At 40.3% G+C, this 25,129-nt stretch overlaps 1 protein-coding gene across 1 annotated transcript in view; it reads left to right on the top strand.

Moving 5' to 3' along the window:
- Window positions 1–11,200: 11,200 nt before the first annotated feature.
- The window catches only part of Grpr (gastrin releasing peptide receptor), a 34,208-nt gene continuing 20,279 nt past the window's right edge, over window positions 11,201–25,129 (top strand). Inside the window, exon 1 of the mRNA XM_021188482.1 lies at window positions 11,201–12,042. Coding sequence (XP_021044141.1) covers window positions 11,627–12,042 — 416 coding nt within the window. The 5' untranslated portion in view covers window positions 11,201–11,626. The remainder of the gene's footprint in view (window positions 12,043–25,129) is intronic.

The raw sequence follows: 25,129 nt of genomic DNA, 5'->3' as shown, positions 1-25,129 counted from the left end.
TTATTATTTATATCGTAACCGTGATAATACTTGACAACATAGTCTCTTGAAATTGTTTAGGAATTTATACTTTTTGTTTATTCATATTCAGATTCTTTGCTATTTGTTATTTCCTTTGAATCTTGCAAAGAGGGTGTCAGAAAGAAAGCCAAATCATAATATTCTTTATTTCCCTTTTTGTGCAAAAATTTGGAAGCATGGAGAGTTTTAAAAAGAATAACCCTTGACTGATTAATTGAAGAGAATAAGAATCTCTGTCCTGCTCAGAATTGAATAGATTTTATATATCACCTACCCCCAAGGGATCGTCAAGGAAGATGAGGGACAGAAAGATTGTAAGAGCACAGATGATGATCAGCTTCAAGGGAATTGTTTTCTGGTCACAACAGGGTAGTTGAACTTAGGAACACACAGGGCATGTGACACCTTGACAAGATGTCCAAAAGCTTGAGCCAGATAAAATTCCAAGATGGAACTGAGGAGGTATTAGCATCTGACAGCTGCAAGGAGAGGGAATCTGTTATCTTAATAGTCTGATACCTAGTAGGCCAACCACATTCCAGGGCAGCTCCCCCACTCCCAAGGGTAGCTGAGCAACAAAAATTGGTATATATATATATATAATATTATATATAACATATAATATTATACATATATATTTATATAATATTTATATTATATATAAATAAAAGAAAACTCAATGTTGGGTAAATAGGGAGATGAGGGTAGAGAGGGTAGATCTAGGAGGTGAGATGACTATGATCAGAATACCCTGTATGAAATTTTCAAAGGATTATTAAATGTTATTTTAAAATGACATACACAAAGGCAAGTAGTTCAAAGACCATTGGAATAGAATGCTGCATATGATGGGCAAAGAGAAATGCGGATCCCGTAGTATGTGACTGATAAATTCCCATTCGTTTCTTAGGTGCTCCATGTCAAGAGTATTTGACTTGAGAAAGCTAGTATGGAAAATATATTTCAGACATGACTTGGAGTTAATTTAAGGTGAGCCTCCTTCAAGCAGTAAAAGTAACAGCAGTTTTATATTGAGCAAGAGTTCCCATGGAACCACTTTGAGTTTGAAGTGCCATCCTGGCATTTGGAGAAACAAAAATCTGTGGGTAAACCTTTTCTAGCATCTTCCTTCAAGAAGAACATGGTGTGTAATTTTACAGGCTAGATGGGGAGGGTGAAATGCGAGATTTGGGCTCTCTTCAGTTCTATGAGCACCTAGCGTTTGGAGGCACAGCCTGGTTCATTTGTTCCTTAAAACCTGCTACAAACAAAATAAAAAAAATAATTTTTTCTTAGAAGAAACAGATTGGAATTTTTAGTTGTTTTTCTGGGAAAGTATAGTCTATATTCTAGAAGAGAATCCAAAAGAGCATATAAAAGTGGGAGATACAGTATGTCCAATAATACTTCAAAAACTGTAAGGATAATACTTTCATTCGTTATTTTATTTATTTACCTATTTATTAGCTTGTGATAATCTTCTTATGTAGCCCAGGATAGCCTCAAGTTCCCGATCCTCCTGCCTCATCCTTGTAAATGCAAAGACTAAGAGCTTGTGACACCACACCCAGTTTTGTTCCCATTCAATGGTGCAACTCCAGAAAAGGCCAGAAGACAGCATAGATCCCTAGAATCAGAGTTACAGATGGGTATGAGCCATCTGATGTGGGTGCTGGGAACTGAATTCTAGTCTTCTGCAAGAATATTACACTTTCTTAACCACTGAGCCCTTAGCACTACCTTTAAATAATTTGAAACCCATCAAACAACTGAAGTTCATTACTGAAGCAAATTCCAGTTTAAAGGTCATGCTTGTTTATGCTGACTAATGAGATAATTTTTTTAAAAGGACATTTAAAATATTTTCCACAGAAATCAATTAACTCCTTGGTAGCAGGGTTCATTGATTGATAATTCTTGTATTTCCAGGATGTGGAAGTGGATCTGGCAAGGAATATGGCATTTCTTATATGTAGCACTGAATGGTTATATAACATCAACATCATTCCTTGTCTCTCTATATAATTGAAATCACATTTCTAGTAATTAAGAGTAACTGATTACCCTAAATATCACTTTACAATGGAGAAACCATTGCACCACTTTAACCAAGTAATCAAGTTTAATATTGCCATTGAGGAATGACATGAGTCTCAAATACCTTGTGGACTTAATAATGGCTCTCAACAGTATCCAAAACCTGGTCCTACATCCAGTATGAATATATCCCTTTAAATGACAAACTTTGTAGACAAAGAATTTTTATTAAGAATTAATTAAGATATTTAAGATGTAGAGATTATACTGGATTATCTCATTGGGGCCAATGTCCCACTAGGGTCCTTATCAGTTGGAGGCAGAGAGGAAGACTTGCTTATAAAGAAGAAAAGGCAATGTGATGACGGAAACAGAGAATGGAGAAGTATGGCCATAAGCCAAGGAAATACTGGGTCCAGTTCTCCCAAGAGCCTTCAGAGGAACCTGCCTAAACAATAATTTGAATTTAGTCTAAAGGTTCCTTTCAGAATTTTGGGACACAGAAGTGGGGGAGAACAAAATACTCTTCCTCCTCTTCCTCCTCCTCCTCTTCCTCCTCCAACTCTTCCTCCTCCAACTCTTCTTTCTCCTTCTCTTCCTCCTCCTCTTCCTCCTCCTCTTCCTCCTCCTCTTCCTCCTCCAACTCTTCCTCCTCCAACTCTTCCTCCTCCTCCTCTTCCTCCTCCAACTCTTCCTCCTCCTCTTCCTCCTCCTTCTCTCTTTCCTCCTCCTCCTCTTCTGCGCCATTAATGATGCTCCTTGGTTATAGAAGGAAAGATTTTTATGGCTTTTTTTTCCTCTAGAATTTATCTCCCAAGTCTAATAATGAAGTGTTAGGAAAACCAAAATTGAAGGATATTCTACAAAATACTTGAACCATACCCCTTAAAAGGGTATTAAGATCAAACTAGGTCTGGTAGCACAGGTCTGAAATGGAAGATACTCAGGAGGATGAGGCAGGAGGATCACACATATGAGCTAGAGAGTGAATTCAAGGCCAACCTGTTAAAAAATAATTTAAAGGAAAAACTGGGTTCAATCATTAATAATGAGCACACATGGGGGGAGGCACAACAAAAGTCTGAGAAACTGTCACAGATATACCACTGGCCTAAAGCATCATAATGATTAACTACCACAGAGCATCTTGGATTGAACCTTGAAATTGAAGATGACAGCCTAGAAGGACCAGAAGTCTGATTAAAGTCTATAGTTTGTGCAATAGTATTGTGCCAATGTGAATCTCTTAGTTTTGTAAGACTTTAACGTTATGGGGAGTTGGATGATAGATACATTTGCAATCTTTGCCCTGCCTTTGCAACTTTTCTGTAAATCTAAAGTTATTCCAGACATCTATTATGGAGAGGCAGAAATAACTCGATGATGCCTTTCAAGGCATTTAGCATTCTTCATGGGGGAGGGGAAAAAGACTGAGGAGAAATGGCTGATCTTAGAATGGTACTTCTCTTGCATGCATACTGTTACTGCTTGGGACTGATGCCTCATGTTGTCCTGGGGCAAAGGCAAGGGGAAAATGTCCCTGTATTTCACAGATGGAAAGCCACAGCATAGAACACTTCAGTAACAAATAATGTTCATTGAATTGATTTGACTTGTGCAAGCTCACTGAGCAGATATAGAGATGGCATATAAATTGTCTAATTTCCAGATATATGGTGGCTGAGCAGCTAAGTTCAGCTCATTTTAACTATCTTCAAAATACATATATCTTATCCAGATAAGAAACTTTGCTGTTCTTGGACAACAAATGGATTACGGTCTGCAAAAGTTCTCCAGACTTGACCAGATTTTTATGTCAATGAACACCCTGTCTAAATACTCAAGATTCAACTTGGCTTTACAGCAGTTGCCTCTTGTGGTCCTTTATTTCTTTTTTTTCTTCTTTTAATGGTTTACCTCTCTTCCTCTAGTCCATCCATTGTACTGGCTAAGTGTTTTCCACTGTTATGTAACAAATTACCATCAACAAGTGGTTTAACAGTAACAAACATCTATTAACTCAGTCTCTGGTGGCCAGGAATTTGGAAGTGGCCTGGGTTGTTTGGTCCTGAATCAGGGAATGTCATAAAGCTACAGTCACATATCAGCCAAATCTTTTGGCTCTAGATCAGTGTTTCTCAACCTGTGAGTTATGACCCCTTTGGGGGTTAAAGGACTTTTTACAAGGGTCACCTAAGACCGTCTGCCTACCAGATATTTACATTATAACTCATATCAGTAGTAAAATTACAGTTATGAAATAGCAATGAAAATAACTTTTTGGTTGTGGGTCGCCACAAAATGAGTAATGGCATTAAAGAGTTGTCATGGCATTTGCAGCATTGAGAAGCATTGCTCTAGAGGGTCCCACTCCTAAAATGACACAGAACTATATCAGTTCTTCATCAAGTAGGCCTATTAATAAGGCTATTTGAATGTTGTTTTAGTTACTTTGTTAGCACCTGTGAAAAATGTCTGTGAGGAGCAACTTGAAGGAAGAGAAGCTTATTTGGGCTTACAGTTTAGAGGGTACCTTCCATCATGATGGAGGGGGGATGCATGGTGGCTTAGTTTGAGGCTGTGGGCCCTTGTAGCTGCTTGCTACATCTTGGTAGATCATAATTAAAGGCAGAATGTCCTTAAAGGCCCTCCATTGTCAGACTACATCATCCAGCAAGGCCCCATGTTCCAAAGGATCCATGACTGCCACCCCAAAGCATCACCATTTCTGACCAAGTGTTCAAATGTATGGAACTGTGGGAGGACAGTTCACATTCAAGCCATAGCAAGTGTCCTCATGACATGACGGCTGCTTTCCTCCAGAGCAAGTGATCCCCCAAAAGACACTGTGATGGTTTGTTTACCATCTAGTGTTGGGAGTTGTACACTGCCTGCTTCATCATTTTACTTGTTAGAATCAAGACACTGAGTACAGCTCATATCCAACAGAAAGAAAATTAATCCCGATTTCCTAAGTAGACACATTCCATGTTGCTTGTCTCATTGCTATGACTAAATCCCTGACAAAAACAGCTTAGGAAAGGAAGCATTTGTTTTGACTCACCGTTCCCAGAAACAGTCCAGCATGAAGGAGAAGTTACTGTTTGAGGAGCTTGAGGCAGCTGGGCACACAGCATCAACAGTCAGGAAACGAGAGCCATGAATTCTTGTAATTACCTCGCCTTCTTTATATTCATTTCAGGACCCTGCTAATCTACTATGACTGCCCACACTTAGGGTGGGCCTTCCCATCACAATGAACCCAATCACAAAAATCCCTCATAGAGATTCCATCTCACACCAGTCAGAATGGCTAAGATTAAAAATTCAGGTGACAGCAGATGCTGGCGAGGTTGTGGAGAAATAGGAACACTCCTCCATTGCTGGTAGGATTGCAAGCTTGTACAACCACTCTGGAAATCAGTCTGGCGGTTCCTCAGAAAATTGGACATAGTACTACCAGAGGACCCAACAATACCTCTTCTGGGCATATACCCAGAAGATCTTCCAACTGGTAATAAGGACACATGCTCCACTATGTTCATAGCAGCTTTATTTATAAAAGCCAGAAGCTGGAAAGAACCCAGATGTCCCTCAATAGAGGAATGGATACAGAAACTGTGGTACATTTACACAATGGAGTACTACTCAGCTATTAAAAACAATGAATTTATGAAATTCTTGGGCAAATGGATGTATCTGGAGGATATCATCCTTAGTGGGATAACCCAATCACAAAAGAAGTCACTAGATATGCACTCACTGATAAGCGGATATTAGCCCAGAAACTTAGAATACCCAAGATACATTATGCAAAACACAAGAAAAACCAAGAAGGATGACCATAGTGTGGATACTTCATTCCTCCTTAGAATAAGGAACAAAATACTCATGAAAGGATATAGGTACAGAGACAAAATTTAGAGCTAAGATGAAAGGATGGACTACCCAGAGACTACCCCATCCGGGGATCCATCCCATCATCAGCCGCCAAACCTAGATACTAATGCACATGCCAGCAAGAATCTGCTGAAGGGACCCTGATATAGAGACCTCTTGTGAGGCTATGCCAGTCCCTGGCAAACACCGAAGTGGATGCTCACAGCCAGCTATAGGATGGAACACAGGGTCCCCAATAGAGTAGCTAGAGAAAGTACCCAAGGAGTTGTAGGGGGCTGCAACCCTGTAGGTGGAACAACAATATGAACTAACCAGTACCCCCTGAGCTTTTGTCTCTAGCTGCATATGTAGCAGAAGATGNCCTAATCGNCCATCATTGGGAAGAGAGGCCCCTTGGTCTTGCAAACTTTATATGACCCAGCACAGGGGAAGGCCTGGGCCAAGTAGTGGGAGTGGGTGGGTAGGGGAGCAGGGGCGGGGGTGGGGTGGGTGGGTGGATAGGGAACTTTCAGGATAGCATTTGAAATGTAAATAAAGAAAATAATGATTAAAAACAAAAGACAAAAAAACAAAAAAAATCCCTCATAGATATGCTTGGGGATTCAAGTCAACAATCAAGGTCATCCATCACACGTATCAAGAACAGGAAGATTTAAAAGCCACAGCATTGGACATTCCTCTTCAGGCTTTCTCTGACCATCGGCATCTGTCTCTGCATTTTTGTGGGGCTCAAACTGACACTTGACTCTTTGAGAACACTCCCCTCATCTTCCACGGAAGTTTCTCAGCCCATGAAAAGTCAAGAGTAGTGAGAACAGAAAAGGGAACTTGAAACATTCCAGCATTGTAGGATCTGGATAGACTCATCTGCCTTGTCTGTTCCTGCTGCAGCACTAAAATTTGACATCTCTGATTCTTTTCAAGCAAGAGTTACTGCAGTCCTCTACACAGCTCCTCCCTTCTGTTGTCACAGCTCTCATATGGAAACCATGTCCAGTGCCCACCGACCCTCAGCACATCACCTTGTCATCAAAACTGAATGTCACTCTACTCCTGACTCGTTTGTCCTACGTTTGGACTATTTAGCATTCAGCATTCTGTTTCTCATTTCTCTTCATTACTTACCTCTCTGTCTTCATCTCTCATTTCCAGGGACTCCTTTGTTCCTGTAGTGAGTTCAGTTTGCACAAGAGCAGGCTCAGAATTTCTCTCTGGAGTGACTTCCATCATGTCCTTGCTTTTTTATTCTCAGAGTGATATCCCTAAAAGAAAGGAAAAAAAATCACCATGCTATGGGTGACTGTGATTCTCAGAACTCAGAGGCAGGTGGGTCTCTGAGATTAGGGTCTTCCCCCTGGATGTACTGATGTAGCCTAAGACACTGGAACAACTCTCAACCATTATCGGGGATATGAAGAAGCCCCGGTGCAGTATTATACTTTCTTGTCTAATTGTTTTGTAGTCTGGAACTCTTGATCCTCCTCCCTCAGACTCCCATGTACTAGGACTACAGGCTCACATTACCACACTGAGCTGCAAGGCTGCAGTGGTTCTTAGTTAAATTTGAGGAGGGGCTGAAGAGATGGCTCAGCAGTTAAGAGCACTGACTGCTCTTCCGAGGGCCCTGAGTTCAAATCCCAGCAACCACATGGTGGCTCACAACCATCTGTATTGAGATCTGACCTCCTCTTCTGGAGTGTCCAAAGACAGTTACAGTGTACTTACATATATAATAAAATAAATAAATCTTTAAATAAAAAACAATTTGAGGTGGTCCAGTTACTGGTTTCAGACTGAGCATGAGCCTCTAGTCTCTCCTACCCCCATACACCTAGTTTCTTGTTCCTATTCCATTTTTTTTAACCATTGTTCCCAGACATTCTTGATGCCTATGACATCCCTGTATCATAGACTTTAACTTGCATATGACTTTTCTGGACACCTTGTTACAATGAAGGTTAGCTCCTTTAAATGCAACTTATTAGGACTAGAGTAGTGCCTAGGATTCTGCATTTCTAAAACGGTTTTTATTTATTTCATTTGGTATGTGTGTGAGCATGCACAGGCATGTACATGCCACACAGCATGGAGGTCAGAGGGCAACTCCCTGGAGTCAGTTCTCTCCTGCCACCTTGTGGGGTTCACAAGTCCGGTTGCTAGGCCTAAGCAAGGGCCTCTATAGGTTGAGCAACTATATTTCTAGTAAACCCTAAGGTCAAGCTGCTTAGGATTTACTTGTTTAAGGATTTACTCTTGGATAGCAAGAACCCATAGCAGCAATGTAAATTCTTATACATGTTCCCTTCCTTCCTCCCTCATCAAAGGGACAGAATATGGACTGTCATGCTGACACAATCCCTATAGCCTATGCTGTTTGCCTCATTAGCCACCCCCCCCCAGTGTAACAAAGCACTAGAACCCCCTAGAGACCTAATGAAAAAGAATCATTATTGGGTTCTTAGTTCTGTCATTGAAGGTTTAAAGTTCGTGATATAGTGTAGGACCTCAGAAGTTGTATTTTTATGAAGCACCCCTGAGAATCTTGCTAATTTAAGAGCATATTTTTGTCAGTTATGTGTATGTGTATATCTCTGTGTGGGTACATGTTTGTCAGTGCAGGATACTTGCAGACACCAGAGACCCTGGATTCCACCTAGAGCGGGAGTTTCTGGGATGTGGGTGCTGGGAACTGAAACCAGGTCCTCTTGAAGAGTAGTATATACTCTTAACCTCTGAACCATCTTTCTAGTACCACCTTTTCTTTTTTAAAGATTTGTGTCATATAGGCTAATGCCAACCTGAAATCTTAAATAAAAAGTCTTCCCCAATGGATCCATTGTCCTTTATTTTATTCTGGTCTTTCTCTGCCTCTGTTCCTCTCTCTCCCTCCTTTCCTTCTCTACCCCTCCCCCTCCCTCTCTATCTCCCTTTGTTCTGGACACAGTCACTGTAACTAATTTATCTTAGTCTCTACCAAGAATTTTAATCTAGCTAATAGTAGATGTCAAACCTCAATATAAGTTCACTTTTAAACTACCATTAGAACATTTCTATATGGCTGTGGAAGGCACAATGCTAACAGCAGCTTTGAGAAATCAACACTTGTCCACATCCGCTTAACATACATGGGAAGAAACACTCACTAGTAGCCTAATTGGACTTAAGAAGTGAGACTGACTCAGCACATGGATGAACAGATGGGGAGATATAAAGCCCTTAAGTCCTCTTTGTGTACCCAGACTCTACAGGCAGAACTTCATAGCAACAACAAGGGATTCAACACTGTCTCATCCAATTTGCCTCCAGCTGTGTTTCATGTTGTACTCTCTGAGCCCTGTTTCTGCTCATTTGGGTGACCTTTATAAAGGGGCTTATAGTGCTTCTCTTGTTCAATGCTACCCTGCTTCCCTTGTGCCACGAAGCATGTGCTGTGTTTTCTCTGTTCAAAAGCCCTAGCACACTCCTAGGAAATCTTCAATGTTGAGTGTTACACTTTCTGGGGCGGGGAGGGGGGCGGCAGTTAACTCCATTCTAGAAAGGGAATGGATCTAACGAGTGAGCATCTCTATCAGTGCCACTCTCTAGCTTCTTACATATGTAGTACATGGCAGCTATGCATTCCTCTTAAGTAAACAGAGGAGTTGATGATTCACTGGGGTGTGTGGAACTCCTGTCTATTGATTTGAGATCAATCAGTTTTCTGAGCTGTTCCCAAGCAAATCTTTTCCCTTCAATCCCCAAATGGTAAACATGGTAACAGTGGTAAGTAGCTAAAATTAATCAAATGGAATAAATACTATACAGTCTTACCAGGGATGGTTTTTATTAAACTTCATAAATTACCCCTGCTCTACAAATAAAGAACTTGAACCTGAAGATGTGTAAGTAACTTGCCCAAGCAATGTGCCAAGGTAATAAATGGGAGGGTCGGTCAGGACTGAAGCTCATGTCCTGTATCAATAAGTTGTACTTCTAGCAACTGATTGACACCAATAGACTCATGTTTATTGGCTCAGCCCTGGAAGTGCTGGACTCCACTAAAAAACCCTTCTACCTGCAAGCATGTAGTCAGTCTTCTGACTGCTGCCTACAAGGAACCTTTCATATTACCAACAGGGTACCGCAGCCACCTGGCCATCAAATGCTGCAAACGTTCATGGCAACGCCTTTGGAAGCTTTCTGGGTGGGCCCTGACATGGTAGCAAGCACACGTTTCTTTATTTCTTATGGGTCCTGAAGCATGAACCTTTCCCTAGCACTGTCTGTTATTAACTAGCTTTCTGACACATATCAAAAAGGGCGGGCTCAATAGACATCATGAAGGTGTAGCCTTATGATGTATTTGTTAGTGCTAGCTAAAGGTCAAGTCTCGTTCCGATAGCATTTTTAATAGTCTTTCTCAGCACTCCTTTGACTATAACTCATTTCTTTTACCAGTACCACCACCCCCCATCTCCTGTTTCCTGTTTCTTGGGAGAATCTACAACTGTTGTATACTTCTGAGGAAATTGACAGCTTGCCAAAAAATGCAAAAAGCCAGCTCATATGATTTTTAGATCAAAAGAAAATAGTGTGCTTTAAATTTGGTTTGGAAAAGATCATCCATTGATCTATGTGTGCTGAGCATGCAGCTGGCGCCATGGTTAAGGACCACAGTCAGAGGCTTGGGAAGTTTTCAAGAAAGAGCACATGTGCACCGGACTTCTGGTTTTCCTGAAGTCTATTGCTGTAGGTTTAAGGTGTGAGTCCGTGCATGCAATTCTCCGTAGCAGTCCCCATTCCAAGGGAACTAACTGGGACAGCTCACACACAAACCTAGATGTGCCATTTTAATACATTAGTAAAGATTAGAAACAGGAGGGTCATGAGTCACATCTGAACTCATGGAGATAGTATCAGAGATATTCCCAGACTTTGCAGCGAACAGCATTTATTAAATGCCGACTATTAGGTGCTCCCAGCTTAAATGAAAAGGCAAAGGTACCTATCTGTTAAGCCACTTAGGAGTTGTGATCTGCTGCCTGATTCTCATTTGGAGAAAGCAGGCAGCTGGGCAGTGATTGAAGCGTCCAGCAGGGGGCTGGCATTCGCTGTCTATACATGGTCCTGGCTCCTCTTCAGAGCGGCAGCTCAGGAGAGCTGCCGTTTGCTGGGGAAGCCAGTGACGTCCAAAGCATCCTGCCTATAGGATTGGAGGCTTTCTTGGTGCAGTTTTTTTCTACCCACTTTAAACCTTCAGGTTCTACAAATCAGGGAAGACGGGAAATGCTGTGTGAAAATAGCAATCCAAAAGTTCTTAGTAAACTGCAGCCAGAGAGACTCAGTCTAGGATGGAGGTAGGAAGAGCTGAGAAAAAGTGGGCTTAATTCAAAGCTTTTCTCCAGGCTGAGTTTCTGTTGCTTGTTAACTTGGTGAATTTACAGATGTATTGCTTGCTGGTGGTGTGAAGGCTGGGACAGAACCAACATCAACAAACTGAGCTAGAGTTTAGAATACCAGTGTGTGTGTGTGTGTGTGTGTGTGTGTGTGTGTGTGTGTGTGTGTGAATTCAGGGTGCTTTAAAGGGAGATCAAGAGGCTCGCACAGATCCTACCTTCAGCGCCTAACTGAAAAACCAGAAGTTACAAAGCAGCATCTTGAAGGCACATTTGAAGAGAGAAGCCTTGAGATGGCTCCAAATAATTGTTCCCACCTGAACTTGGAAGTGGACCCTTTCCTGTCCTGCAATGACACCTTCAATCAAAGTCTGAATCCCCCCAAGATGGACAACTGGTTTCACCCGGGATTCATCTATGTCATCCCTGCAGTTTATGGGCTTATCATCGTGATAGGTCTTATTGGCAACATCACGCTCATCAAGATCTTCTGCACGGTCAAGTCCATGCGAAACGTGCCAAACCTGTTCATCTCTAGCCTGGCTTTGGGAGACCTGCTGCTGCTGGTGACATGTGCCCCTGTGGATGCCAGCAAGTACCTGGCTGACAGGTGGCTATTTGGCAGGATTGGCTGCAAACTGATCCCCTTTATACAACTTACTTCAGTGGGGGTGTCTGTCTTCACACTTACAGCACTGTCAGCTGACAGGTAAGTACTCATTGGAAGTTATATCCTCTCTTGGGGTGGTGGGCCACTCAGTGAATGACATGAGAGAGCTGTCTGCCTGAAAGGGAACTTTTACTCAAACTCACATTCCCTTCCAGGCATGGTTTTGTTCTGAAAATTACTTCTGGAGTTTGGCATATTAGTTTAAGAAAAGAAAAATGAGAGAATGGTGGAGACCCTAGGAGACAAATGAGAATTAAATCTCTAAGCCTGATACTGAGGGGCATTTTTTTTTCTGAAGAAAAATCATTGCCTCTCCCTGTCTTCTCTTTCTCTGAAAAATTAATTGAACAGTGAGAAGGACAATCCTACCCTACAGTTTCAATCTCAGGCTAGTGTTCTTTTAGAAGCAATTCAGAATCCTTCAGAAAACAGAGAAGTTCCCACTGACCCTCTGTAAAATCTCCTTTGAGAAAGAACAACAGCAACAACGAAAAAGGCTCCATTTCTCTGAGTTTTGTCTTCCTTGGACAGCCTTAACTTTTCTTACATAGGTGTGACTGAACAGAACAGCTGTGTGTTGGTTTTTCTAAGTCTCCCTTCAATGACTTTAAATATGTTTGCTCCCTTTTGCCCAGCTAAGCAAGTTCAAGGTTGACTGTCCTTCTATGTACAATATCTTTGTATCTTGGTGAGGCTGAGTGTCTTCTGTTATTCTGAGAAATGCACATCTGAAAAATACACATGTGATATATATATATGTATATATATATATATATATATATATTTCAAACCTGTATTTATCATATATCTATATCTACCATGTTAAAAAAAAAGAAAACTCATGCTTGATCAGGCAAGTAAAGATATATATGAAGGATATTCACACACGTTGTTGATTGTATCTTATGTTCTGAAGAATGAACACAGAAATGATTAAACTACTAGATACACCATATGCTAAATGGCTAAATTAAGAAAAATACAGGTTTATTGGACCAAAGGTTATAAATTGTTATCTTAAGTCAACTCTATGGTATATGTTAAAGATACATAGGACCAGAGTGTATACTGGACAAAGCATAGCAGCAATTCGTTAAGGTGTAGAATCTGAAGTGGAGGGCCTCCATTTTACTACTTGTGCTTCAGTCTCCTGCTATAAAAGCACAAACCGTCCTCAGGTGAGCTGGCCTTCACAAGTAATGGACAAATAAAGATAGTGTTATCAGTATTTGTGGCCATGTGTTTAACTTAAGCTACTTAAAGTACACTGCTCAGCACAGATGATATTCTCAGAGACTGAAAAGTAATGGTCCAAAAATCAGGTTATTGTGTGGACCAGCCAGGGTTCCTCCACACACCCTCATCTTGCTTGCACCCTGCCTATTTACCTTTCAGGTACTAATGACCACAGACACTTTCTGTGTTCGTTCAGGGCCAGCAGACTTCAGTGCTGGCAGAAGCTCTATGGTTGGTTCCCACTGGTGGAGGGCACGTCAGGCTGAGCATAATTTTCTTGATAGGAAGAAGAGATTTGGGTTTCCGGGCTGGTGAATGCAGTGGCCCAGATGGTGTTTACTGTCTCCTCAGGGAGGCGAACAGCATGGAAAGGGAGGGCACGGAATGGAAAACTGCAGCTGCAGGGACCCTCTTCCTGGAGTTTCAGACCAGACTGAGCTCGCCATCAGCAGTCAGGGACAGCTCTGTGCAAAGCTGAGTTGAATGCCACCGCAGCTGCAGTATGTCCTCACTAACTTTTTGTAATTGGCCTTGCCTGGCAAAGGCTGATGGATCACTGGAATGACAGGTGCATCACACTAACTTCAACAAGAATAGATGCCTGACCAGTTCGATAATACAAAACTTGTACTTTTCTATTTATCTTATGTTGGAAAGCTACAAGATTCTTACAACAGCTTTATGGGCTTGGCAATGTAAATGTGTATTCTATACTTATCAATAATGTGTCATCTATGAACATAGTAAAATGAGTAAGTTAACAGCTCATCATTTTTACATGTCTATGTAACCACGTAACTATAATATTGAGGATATGAAGGAGTCCCAATACCTTGCCCATTTCCACTTAATATTCCTAAAGAAAGGCAACTGCTACTATGAGTTTATTTACCTGACATTACTTATTGAAATGCTTGAACATATAAACATACAGTGAATACAACTTTGAGTTTGCCTTCTTATGCTTGGTGTATTTCTGGGGTTCTCATCCATGTTAGCACGTTTAGGAGTGGTCTTTCGATTGTGTGCAGGGTCCCATTGGAGGAAAAGACTTCCAGTTATCCTGATGAATACTGATGTAGTTCTGGTTTGGGGCTAAGAACCTTTTCTGGATTTTGTTTCTGTTTGTTTGCTGTTTAGAATTTCATACAATATATCTTGACAATATTCTTTACTCATCCCCAGCTCCTCTCTGATCCTATCTCAACCTTACTCACCATGTTCTTTGCTTTTTAAAAAATGAACAAACAAAAAGCAAAAGCACACAAAAAATAAACAAGCTAACAAGGGGTCCATTTTGTATTGGACAATTGTTTCTGAGCATGAGTCCTGTCCTGGAGTGGTTGATACCAAGTGTCATTCCACTGAAGAAAACTGAATTCCCCTCTCTCAGGAGCTATCAAGTACAGATAGCTTCTTGGTTAGGACTGGAAGTTTGCATCTTTTGGCTGACATAAGAATTTTATTTCTTTTAGGTGTATGTTCAAATCTGAAATACTTAAGTTATTGGTTCACATATTTAGTACATATTGCCTGTTTTCAAGTGAGCCTCTATATTTGGTAACTTGGTAAAATGATAACCCAAACTGCCCAATGTGGATGACCATCAGAACTAAAAGGGAACAGAAACAGAAGCCTAGGCTCCACCCTAAACTATTTTAACAAGGTTTCGAATATGTGAGTGGGGCTCATGACAGTTAACATACATGCCCACCCATCATAGGTTTTTAACAAAGCCAATGTTTATCTCAGTCACTCTTCTGCAGCCCCCTGTATCCATAGGTAATGTTGAGTGTCACTAAGAAAAGAACATTTTTCTAGAAAAATGTATACCACTCTCACCATCCCAAAAGGGAGATTTCAAGGATTTCGATTGGAACCATGGGATCATCAGTTTACTAATTTCAGGTTCACATTCAAGTACCTTCAATTTTAGTCCCTTTCTTCTCTCTGCACTTGCACACTCTGTCCTTATACACACACCGCTGTTCTCATACATGCTATTACATGGCCCCATTCAAAATACAGTCTGATTCCATTTCCCTTCTCATGACAGGGAGCTCCAGACTCAAAATCTGGCTGTTTTAAAAGATGGTGGCTGAGTGACCCCGTGCAGCTCAGTTTGGAAGGGGTCCTTCCCTGGTCACTTCAATGGTTCTTAAGCTACTATGCCTAGATTTCTGAATACTGAAGAGATTGGTCTCTTTCTCACAAAAGAAGACTCAATTTAGTTCCCTGTAGAGCATCCTCCCATAGAAATCCCTGTTAGAGGAGTTTGGACTGCCAGATCCTAGGTTCTATCTAGTTTGGTTTTTCAGAGGCATATGCTGCCACCATGGAAGGAAATACACCTTGTGTCTGCCCACAGCCACAGTGACCCAGAAGTGCTGCCAGCAGCTTCTTGGAATGAGCAGAGGCCAGGTGTTGTGGACGTGGGCTTTCCCAGCCAGGCTCACCCTCAACCTGAATGTGGCAGAGGAGAAGAGGGTAACAAAGAACTTCCATGTCTCTCACACATTAGTTTTTCAAGTGTCAAGCTTTCATGTGATTAATTAAGTATCATTCTGGCAACTTAATATGCATGACGGAAAAAAAAAAAAAAGCACAAGCTTCATCATGAAACACGCAGTGTCTCACGAAGGGCTCCCTGGTGAGGTCTTTTGAACTGTGCCTGTCAATAACATCCTTTAAAAATAGACTAAATTTACATTCTTGCACTTATAAATCTTCCTGGTGTGTGTGGTTGCATAAATTCTCCTTTAATTAAAACTCACGCTTTCAGCATAAAACAGAAGTTCTCTCTTACCTCCGAGTAAAAGCACAAAGGGACATCCAAGAGGTTTGAACAGTAGTCGCCTCCTCTAAGAGACTTTCTTTGGCCACTCAGTCTGAGAAAATGGGAGATCCTACCAACCAGTTTCTTTCTTTAGGTTTATTGGAATTTAAGTTGCATATGTGCTTAGGGGGACACATCTATGAACTTTGACACCCCTACCACATCACCTTCACCAATGCAGCCCAAATACACGCCATTTCTATCATCCCCCCCAATTTCTTTCTGGTCCCTTTTAGTGTACCCCTCCCTTCACCTCAGCTTCTGGAGACCTTGATCTTTTCCAGGATGACCCATAAATATGTAACATACAGCCTGGTTCCTTTTAGCACACTGTATTGCATGTTATGCTTATATAACACGCTCCTATTTTGCTGTGTAGTATTCACATCATTGGTGTGTCCTGGTTTGTTTATCTGTCCTCCAGTTCATGATCAGTAGGACAATTTTCCACTTGGGATGATGATGAATAATAGATCAGGCATAATTTCTCATTTACAGTTTTAGTATGGACATATATCTTCAGTCCTCATGGGTACATACAATCTATGATTATTTTCTCAAGACATTCCTTGTTCATTTGTTTTGTTATGTCATACTGTATATTTATAGGACATGCAGGAGTCTAGAGGCTTGGGGAGATGACTCAGTTGCAAAGCATTTGACTTACTAGCCTGAAGACCCGAGTTTCACCTCCAGATCATACTTGTTAGCACAGAGGAAGCAGAGATAGAAGATATCAGGAGCTTCCTAGCTAGCCACTGAACCTCAATTGTCAACTTCTGAGTTCAGTGAGAAACCCTGTTTCAAAATATAAGATAAAGAGCCATCAATGTCAACTTCTGGCCTCTGCTCACATGTGCACGCACACCTACAAAGGTAGGAATCTATCTCAGTCATTAATATATTCTCTGATACTAGACCAGTTCATAGTCTGTACCAAGTGCTCAAGATATCTTTGTTGAACAGATGAAATGAAATATGCATGAAAGAAAGAATAAAGGAGTGAATGCATTCAGATGGCTCATGCCGGATGAACTGAGAATACTTGATTATGAGCTACAAATCATGTTCATTTCCTCTGATGATTCACAGAGTAACACTAGCACAGTGGTTCCAGCCACAGATGACAAGAGTAGATTCTATGGAAACCGACAAGTGCTTTTAAAAAGAAAAACCAAACAAAAGTTTGAACAGAAGGCAGACAAACAAATATTTAAAATCATAATCAAATGAGTTACAAATTAAATGGCTTTAATCATAAAATAGTCATCATAAAATTCAGCAAAGTACCATAATACCTCTCCTTTACCTTGCTTGTTTTCCTAACTCTTGGCTCCATCCTCATCTGTTTCCTCTTAAAATATCCATCATTTGGACATATTTTTTTTTGCTTTGCTTTTTTCTTAAAGTTCTGGAGATTGAACTGAAGGTCATATGCATGTAGGCATGCTAAACATACACTCTACAGCTGACCCACACTCCCAGACTGATAAGTCATTTCTATAAGAAATTACAATCAGTCTTCCTCCAGGATGAGCTCTCTGGTAGCTTATCCATTCCCAAGTTGTCAGCATTAAACACATGTACAAGAGTAACAAATTGACCCCACAGGCTGTATTTATATATATATAAGTATATTATGTGTAAATTATATCTACATAAGTATATTATGTGTAAATTATATCTACATAAGTATATTATGTGTAAATTATATCTCTAGAAGAAGAGGTCATGGATCTGAAAAGACTTGGGGGGAAAAGTTGGAGGAGTTGGAGAGGGAGGTCAAGGGATGAAAATGATGTAAATACAATATTCATGTGTGAAATTCTCAAAAAATAAAAGGATACCATCCATGGCTTACCATTTTCTTGAAAATTGAAAAATTGGCCCTAAAATGAGAAGAAAGGTTTTAAAAAGAAGAAAGCAGGGGATACAGCTGTGTTTTTCCATGGTTATAATTAAAATACAGCTTTTTACTAGAGGTTAGAAAATGCTTCATTGGGCCCGGAAGGGGATCGGAACTCCGCAGGAAGACCAAGAGAGTCAACTAACCCGGACCTTTGGGGCCTCTTAGATATTGAGCCACCAACAAAAGAGCATACATGGGCTGGGCCTAGCCCTCCTGCACATATGTAGCAGATGTGCAGATTGGACTTCATGTGGATCCTGAACAACTGTAGTGGGGAATATCCTTAAAGCTGTAGCCTGACTGTGGAATAGGTTCCCCAACTTTCCTTATTCATTTGTTTTATTATGTCATACTGTGTATTTATAAGACACGCAGGAGTCTAGAGTCTTGGGGAGATGACTCATTTGGCAAGATCCCTTGTCTGGCCTCAGTGGGAGAGTATCCACCTAATCCTGCAGAGACTTGATGTGCCATGGTGGGGGATACCCAGAGAGGACCTCCAACCTCTCAGAGGAAAAGGGGAGGGGGAGAAGAGATGGATTTTGGGACTGGGGACCCAGGAGAGAGCAGCAATTAGGATGTAAAGTAAATAAAAATGGTTAAAAAAAAGGTTTCCATCCAATTTCACAGCTCATTATTAAGCCTAGAGTATATAAACTTTTAGAATTATAAAGTTTTAGAAAACTATTGGCTTTATCTTGGTTTCTCTCTTGTTACAATAGAAATAGTACAGACTGAATAAGTTATGAAAGATAAGAATGTATTTAGCTCATTATTCTGGAGGATGTGGCATTCAAGAAATACCAGCAGGTTGTGAGGGTCCCACTACTGCATAGTGACATTGTATGAAAGAAAAAAAATGTGTGTGAGACACCCATAAACCTGAAACTTCATTACAATTTACTGAGAAGGGAAACCAGACAGGGTATTGGGCAGGGAAGGGAGAGAATGGGAGAAAGACAAACTATCACACTTTGTCTCATGTTAAAAAGATAGATGATAGATAGATAGATGCTTAAAAGATGATAGATGATAGATGTTAGAAATATTATAGATAGATCGATTCACACATTCACATATATACATACATTCATATATACATACATGACAGATAAGTATTCTTCACTTCCCAAAATTCTTTCCTATCCCTTTGTAGTATAGTGAACCTTCAACCATCACCTCAGTTCCTAGAAATCTTGATCTTTTCTAGGATGTCCCATGAATGACAATATACAGCGGGGCTCCTTTTTAACACACGGTATTGCGTGTGTAAATAACCCACCCCTATTTTGTTGTACAGTATTCATAGCACTGATGTGTTACGGTTTATTTGTCTTCCAGTTCATGATCAGTAGGAGCATTTTCAGTTTGGGATGGTGAGGCCCAAATCTGACATACATGCTCATTTACAGTTTTAGTATGGATATAGGTCTTCTGTTCCCCTGAGTACTTACAATCTGTAATTACTTTTCTTGAGAGTTCCCTTGTTTGTTTTATACACATGACATGAAACCAGAAGGAGAACTATTATGGAGGAGAATACAAGGGGAGGGATAGCAGCGGGGTGAATATGAACAAAGCACAATGATACATATGCTCAAAACCTCATAATAAATAAATTCAATAAATCAAAAGGTAAAAAAGTAGCCATTTACTGTTGGTATAACTAATGTATTTCTGCAGTCATGGCATTAATATATTCCTAAGGGCAAAGACCTCATAATCTGACCACCCCCTGAAGGTCCTACCATTTGACACTATACTGTTTGAATGACAACCAAATGTCATGAGTTTTTAGGCAGACACTAAAACTGCTGCAACCACTACCAAAATTTGTTTCCCATGTAGGCTGCTATAATTGACAGCAGTTCCATTTCCTTGTATCTTGGGTAATCTTAAGTACTCTTTTGATAAATGGCAGCACCTACTATGACCCCCTTGCTTTCTTCACCGGTCTTGGTATTTTGTGATTATTTATAACACAAGTGAAACTGATATTTGTAATTTGGTCACTGGCCAGTTTGCAAACACATTGGTAAATTCAGTTCTACTTATATATCTTAATCAAGTATCTTACGCTATTACTTGATTTTTATTGGTCTCACCTGATTTATAATTTACTCTTTTCTTACCCTCTCTGCTGTCTAGTTTTTATGTCCACATGACACAAGCTAGAGTCATCTAAGAGGAGGGAACATCAGTAATGCTTCTATTAGATTGGGCTGTAGCAGGCCTGTAGGGCATTTTCTTAATTGGTGATTAATGAGGGAGGGTACAGCCCATTGTGGGTGCTGTCACTCCTGAACTGGTGGTCCTGGGTTCTATAAGAAAGCAGGCCAAGCAAGCCAGGAGGAGCAAGTCAGTAAGCAGCATTCCTCCATGGTCTCTGCATCAGCTCCTGCCTCCAGGTTCCTGTCCTGCTTGAGTTCCTGTTCTGACTTCATTCAATGATGAACTATGTGTAACTGTGAGTGAAATAAATTCTTTCTTCCCCAAGTTGCTATATTGGTCATGATGTTTTATCACAGCAGTAGTAACCCTAAGACAAATTTTAAGTTAATTTAATATTTTAATTATTCAATTTCACTCTCCTATGAATGTGTTAATATAGAAATCCTTCTCAAAACGCACTTACATACATCCCTAAAGTTTACAACATGTGTTCTTGACTTATTAGACTACTACAAATTAGAATTTCCTCACAATATAGGCCTGTGAGGACACTTCAACTTCATTTAAAATTCCTCCTTTCCTTTTTCCTTTTCTTCTATCTGGGACAGGGGTCGAGGGAGGACTATTGCGTGCCATGATACATATGTGGTTCTCATTTTCCATCTTTATGTGAGTTTCAGGGGTTGAACTCTGGTCACCAGGCTTTGCTGTAAGCTCTTTTATCTAGTGAGATAGCTTGCTGGCCCCATCTGTTCATATTTTAATTCTCTCTGTGTTTCTATAACCCACAGCACACCAATCATGTTGTTTGTACATTCTTTATTTTTACTCAATACTTATCTAAGAGTTAAGTCTAGATTTCGATTTATCTTATTTGTCTTTCCTGTATTCTTCACTCCTGTCTGCAACTCTGTGGCTTTTCACCAAAGACCATTTTCCTCCTGTCCAGAGAAGTCCCTATAGTGTTCCATTTATTAGTAAGTCCAATAGCAGTGATTCCTCAGTTTCTGTTTGACTCTGTCCTATTTTCTGTTTACTTTGGAGAATATTTTCAGAACTCTAGGAGGAGGGCTTCTATCTTTCAGTACTTTGCAGCTGCCATTCATGACCCTCTGAATTCCTCTGTGAAGTCACAGTTTTCTAATAGCTCCTTTAACAACATTGTGTTCTTGTTGTTGTATTTCTGATTCAATGGTTTTTTTATCTTTCCCCTTGACATTGAATCATATTACTGTGTTGCTCTTTTTTCTTTCTTTCTTTCTTCCTTCCTTTTTCGCTTTCTTTCCTTCCATCTTTCCCATGCTTAGGGGTCATAGTGTTTCTTCAATGTATAGCCTGAAGGATATGAGTCGGCTTGGGGAATTTTGTAATCATTACAACTTCTAACATAAATTCCTTTCCTTTCTCTCTTATCTTTTTCCTTATGAACAGAATAACACAAGCCAACTTTGCATTTTTAAAGTCTGACCCTCACTATTCCTAAGGCTAGTAATTTCATAATGGCTCTGTTACTAAAGGAAATGTCATTTTTTTATTTGTATGGGTATTTATTTATTTTCAGGTGCTGGAAATAAAAATTGTTTTAATTGTGCTATAATTCTGGATATTCAAATCAGTGTCCCCGTTCCTATTCTACAGTCCCCATGATGTGTGGAAATTTGTTGGTTGAGAACCTAAACAGGGAACTAATATGTGTTCTTACTCTCCCAGGCACTCTTTGTCCTACCAAAAGCTTTCATCTATTCCAAGAGAAAGCAGTGAAATAAACCATAAACCCAAGCACAAAAAAAATTGTTTTAAACACATTTTAATGTCACGAATTCTGTCATGACTTATAGATGTGCTTTCCCATTTCTCTATTGCAATTCTAGAATTCCTATTTGGTTCACAAATACACTCACAACATATTTTTAAACTTTCTGTGGGGGCTGATGAGATGGCTTGGTGGTTAAGAGTACTGGCTGCTGTTGAAGAGGACCTAGGTTCAGTTCATAGACCTCACATGATGGCTCATGACTGTTTATAACTTCAGTTCCAGGGAATCTGACACCCTCCTCTGACTTCCCAGTGCTTCTGCACTCACATGTGTACACATAAACTCATGCAAGCTACACGTAAGAAATATGTAAAGGAATCTTTAAAAATATATCTGTGTAGCAAACACTAACCTCTGGAATGTCTGCCAAACTTGCCAGACCAAGTAATTTTTGTTTGACTGCTTAAATTTTTTTGTATGAAAAATCATTGGCAAATTGAGGTTTTGGATGATGTTTACCTTTCAGAAAACACTAGCCTTTGTTCTAGCTTGCAACAGGAAGGACTTATCTGGAAACTGAGCATATTGCACGCTGAGCTTTGGCATCTGCGAGAGTTAGTCTGTGTCTAGGGACACTTCATAGCCAAGATATAACCTGGTCTGTTTCCAGTTTTTTTCTTTTCTTCTGCTGAAGTTTACCTTTCTGGGCATCTCAACTTAACCTCTGTGGGCTCTACTTATTATTTATCTTCACCCTAAAGCTGCTTGAAATTTGTAAAGGACTCAAGGGGAAAATATGAAGCTGAATGCCAGCCTCCTGTCTGCACTTCGCTTCTCTCCAGGATTTGAGCGACTCACATTGTTATCTCCATGGTATAACTCTGACATTTTTTTTCAAAAAGATTTTTCTAACATTTTGTTTCTGAAGCTCTGCCTGGTCACAAGCTAGTTTGGCCTGATCAGGAGTGGAAAATCCTCTACCGCCTTCTCTGAAAGACCTTCTCTGCTACCCTTGAAGGGGCACTCAGCCTGGCTCTGCTAACAAGGGGTTTCCAGCCACCTACTTGGGCCTGGGAGGTCAGCATTCAGAGTCTCAGCAACTTAGCATTTAGAGAACTGAGTTCTGGCTCACTTCAAAGTGAGAGAGTCAGAAATCTCAGCGGAGGTCTGCAGGAGTGCCTAGTGTGGAGGGTGCAGGCTCATCAAAGCCTCAGGGATCCTGAAACTAGGCCAGGACTCTTGGCCCAGTGAGCAGGGTTTGGAGCTGATATTTAGCCACACAATGGGTTTATAACAATTGAAATGTCTTTGGAAGAAAAGAGCCAGAATGGCCCTAAGATATGTTTGTTTACATTTCATTATTCAATATTTTTGAGAATTTTATATGCAAATACTGTATTTATATCATTTCTAGCCCCCTCTCTCCTTCAGTTTCTCTTGTAGCCCCCAACTTCCTCTCAAATTTATGACCTCTTTTTCTATAGTTATTACAGTCGCATATATGTACATACATACATATGATACACACACACACACACACACACACACACATTCTACATTATCTTATTGAGTTGAATTACTATTGCCCATATGTACATGTATTTAAGGCTCACCACCTGGGATAGGATAACCATTCAGGAGCTTGTCCCTGGAGTAAATGAATTCTTTCTCTCAGCAGTTCCCCATGTTTAGAAGACACTGTCTCACACTCGTGTCCTGGTCCTCTGGATCTTGCAATGTTTCCACCTCCTCTTCCAAAATACCCTTGTGCCTGAGGTGTGTATACAGTTGAGTTGTATATGTACCAACAGCTGGTCACCATATGAAGCTTATTCTCTACATTTTACCCCAGTCTGAGTTTGATTTTTAAAACCACTGTGTAGCCTTAGTGTACACAGTAGTAGGTTACATTAAAACAGCTTCATACAAACATACATTGTATGCTGAGCGGAGCCAATTCCCTACAATACTCAACTCCTTTCTTTGTCTCCCCTCCCATTTCTTCTCATAGTCCCTTTTGTTTCCCTTCTTCTTTCATATTATATATACAGGCATGATTTTATGTTATCTCTAATAAAAACCCAGGGACCACATATAAGAGAAAGCACATGGTACTTTTGCAACACTGGCTTAATTTGCTTAATATATGTGGTGGTTGGTTTGAATTGTCAATACAATCTTAAATGAGCTTGGAGAAGGGCCTCTGAGAAGATCTGTGAAGGATGCTCTTACTATATTAATAGAAGTGGGAAGGCCTCCACACTATGGAGAGTGCCGAAGGATCCAGAGCTGTTTAAGAAAGGGAGCTGAAGAGCAGCCCACATTCATTGATCCCTTCTGACTGTGGACTTAACTTAATCAGTTGCTTCAAGCTCTTCATACTGGGACTTTCCCACCTAGAACTGTAAGACAGTATAAACTCTTTCCCTTTAAGTAGTTTTTGCCTGAGTATTATATTACAGCAACAGGAAAAGAAACTAAGATCCATTTTCCTGAAAAGAATATGACTTAACTCTTTTTCTATGACTGAAAAATTCATAGATATAATACACACACACACACACACACACACACACACACACACACACACACGTTCTTTTGAGTCACTTGAATTAGTGCTCTCACTTAGCTATTGTGAATAGTGCTGCAATAAACACTAATGTGCACAGAGCTCTGTGGTATATTAGCTTAGAGTTCCTTGGGTAAACACCTAGGAGTGGCATAGCTAGATTCTGTGGAAAATCTATTTTTAGTTTTATTTCTTTATTATTTTCCTCTCTTCCTTGTCTTCCTCTTTTTTCTGTCCCTATCTGTTTTTATCACCTCTGCCACTGTCTCTTGCATTCTACTCAGGCTAACTGGACAATGAAAACTCCTGAAGACTATGTTAAAGAATAAGAGAAATGCAAACACTTTGCACATACTGACATTTATTTTCAGTCAGAAGAACTTGCTATGATAATAGCATGTCTATGTGACTCACTCATTTCTTTTTTTAAATATATTTTATTAGTTATTTTCTTCATTTACATTTCAAATGCTATCCCAAATGCCCCCTTTACCCTCCCCCCGCCCTGCTCCCCTACCCACCCACTCCCACTACTTGGCCCTGGCCTTCTCCTGTGCTGGGTCATATAAAGTTTACAAGACCAAGGGGCCTCTCTTCCCAATGATGGCCGATTAGGCCATCTTCTGCTACATATGCAGCTAGAGACAT

The sequence above is a fragment of the Mus pahari genome, chromosome X (genome assembly GCF_900095145.1).
Source record: "Mus pahari chromosome X, PAHARI_EIJ_v1.1, whole genome shotgun sequence".
In the NCBI taxonomy this organism is placed as follows: domain Eukaryota; kingdom Metazoa; phylum Chordata; class Mammalia; order Rodentia; family Muridae; genus Mus; species Mus pahari.
Note: the sequence above shows the minus strand (reverse complement) of the source record. Positions and strands in the feature narration are given on the sequence as shown.